The 2,043-nt window shown below is 54.1% G+C and overlaps 1 protein-coding gene across 1 annotated transcript; it reads right to left on the bottom strand.

Moving 5' to 3' along the window:
• Nucleotides 1–367: 367 nt before the first annotated feature.
• Nucleotides 368–1,515, bottom strand: LOC115309371 (uncharacterized protein K02A2.6-like). The gene has a single exon (XM_029967635.4). It carries the CDS (start codon nucleotides 1,436–1,438, stop codon nucleotides 368–370), a length of 1,071 nt encoding a protein of 356 aa, XP_029823495.2. The 5' UTR covers nucleotides 1,439–1,515.
• Between the last annotated feature and the right edge of the window lie 528 nt (nucleotides 1,516–2,043).

Below are 2,043 nucleotides of genomic sequence, written 5' to 3' on the forward strand. Positions count from 1 at the left end.
ACACATAGTCACGGGCGTGAGAGAGCGGCAGGATAGCAGCGGGTGGTGCAAACGGTGCGCTGGCTCAGATAGATATGGCGCCCCGGAACAGTGGCGCGAGACGCACGAGCGCGCGCTAGCTGTTGCCCGCTTATTGTGTCACCCATACAACACTCCCCCACACTTAGTTCAGCACAGTAATACCATTCGACGGCGTTCCAGTGCAATACTCACAAAGTAACACGATATGACAATTTAACAAAACACGAGAATAATTGAAGTTCTGGAAAGTACAAAGTACAGACATACTAAATACAAAATAATTACAGTTCTGAAAAAAAACACAAAGTCCTCGTCTTTTTCTCTTCCTTCTCAAGGCGAAAACCTATTAGGCGCACGCCGTTGCCGTTCGGGATACCGGCGCTGAATTTCTTGCGGCTGGGCTGGGGAACGACCGGAGACTGGAGTTGATCCCATGTCCCTCTACCCCCGGTGACCCAACTGGAGGCAGCTCGTTCACGAGTCCCCCTTGCCCTGGGGTTGGCGATGATGGCAGGACACTCGGTATCAGCAAACCACCTTCCTCCTCCTCTGGGGTAGAGCTCTCCCGCAACCGCAGGTGGTCTTGGTGTCGCCGCCACACGAAGGTCCCCCGCGGTGTGGTCACGCGAAGCCTGTAGGAGACCGGTCCGGATCTAGCCATGACGACTCCGTGCAACCACCTCTCACCCGGCCGGAAGTTCTTGACGTACACCTTATCACCCGGCACGAAGTGTCGGTGTTTGCCACTGTGCTTCACCTGTAGCACGTCCTGCTTGCGGTGAACAGTTTCCTCTGCAGAGGGTCGCAGTCTGTCGAGACGGGTAGTGAGCCGCCGCCCAAGCAGCAACTCCGCAGGACTCTGAAGGGTTGTGGCGTGCGGTGTGTTTCTGTAAGCTAACAAGAAACTTGCTAGTCGACGGGACAGAGGCCGGCCCGGCATCTCTTTTCGTAAGGCCTCCTTCAGGGTGCGGATGAAACGCTCAGCCAGCCCATTACTTGATGGATGGTAGGGGGCGGTCCTGACGTGCCTCACACCGTTCTCTCGCAAGAAAATCTGAAATTCTTGGGAACAAAATTGGGGGCCATTGTCACTGACAACAACATCTGGCAGACCGAAATGACTAAACAGCTCCCTCAGCTTTTCAATAGTTGCTTCGGCCGATGTGCTGTTCATCACAAAAACCTCGGGCCACTTGGAGTGGGAGTCGACGCTCACCAGAAAATGACGGCCCTGGAAAGGTCCCGCAAAATCCAAGTGCAGCCTTTGCCACGGACGAGTTGGCCAGGACCACGGATGCAGCGGGGCTGGACCTGGAAGACTCTGCTGCTGTTGGCAGGTATCACACGACCTGACGCGATATTCAATATCCGCATCGACCTCCGGCCACCATACATAGCTGCGTGCCAGTTCTTTCATCCTTACGATTCCAGGATGCCCTTCATGCAGCTCGTCCAGTACGCGTTCGCGCAGTCCCTTCGGGATCACAACCCTCATTCCCCACAAAAGGCAATTCTGCCCTATTGGAAAAACCAGCATGAAAATCAAACTGGTCAAGCTGGTAATTAAGGTGGTCAAGCTGGTAATCAAGGTGGTCAAACTGGTCAATGTGGTAATTAAACTGGTTTAGCTGGCAATCAAGCTGGTTTAAGCTGGGCAAGCTGGAATTTAAGCTGGTCAGTCTGGTCTAAGTAAAAACCAGCATGGTCTCACTCGAATCTGGTTTTAGATTCAATCTGGTGTAGCTGGGAGCCAGTCTGGTCTTAACTGGTCAAACTGGTTTTCCATGGAGCCAATGTGGTCAAGCTGGGAGACGAGCTGGTCATGCTGGGAGACAAGCTGGTGAATCTGGTCGAAATAATAATCGTGGTGGTCAAGCTGGTCATGCTGGGAGCGCGCACGCCAAGGTCGGCTAGAGATAGCCGAACTGGCATTGCTGGGAGCGCGCGCGACAAGGTCGGCTGCTGGAACGAGGCCACGTCCTGTTCTTTGTCCTCTCGTTTTTGGTAGACCACCGGGCGCGT

Source organism: Ixodes scapularis, unplaced genomic scaffold (genome assembly GCF_016920785.2).
Source record: "Ixodes scapularis isolate PalLabHiFi unplaced genomic scaffold, ASM1692078v2 PGA_scaffold3__209_contigs__length_174095766, whole genome shotgun sequence".
Classification (NCBI taxonomy): domain Eukaryota; kingdom Metazoa; phylum Arthropoda; class Arachnida; order Ixodida; family Ixodidae; genus Ixodes; species Ixodes scapularis.

Excerpts from the sequence above, each read along its gene's own strand:
- LOC115309371 (XM_029967635.4), bottom strand. The coding sequence starts at position 1,438 with ATGAAAGAACTGGCACGCAGCTATGTATGGTGGCCGGAGGTCGATGCG.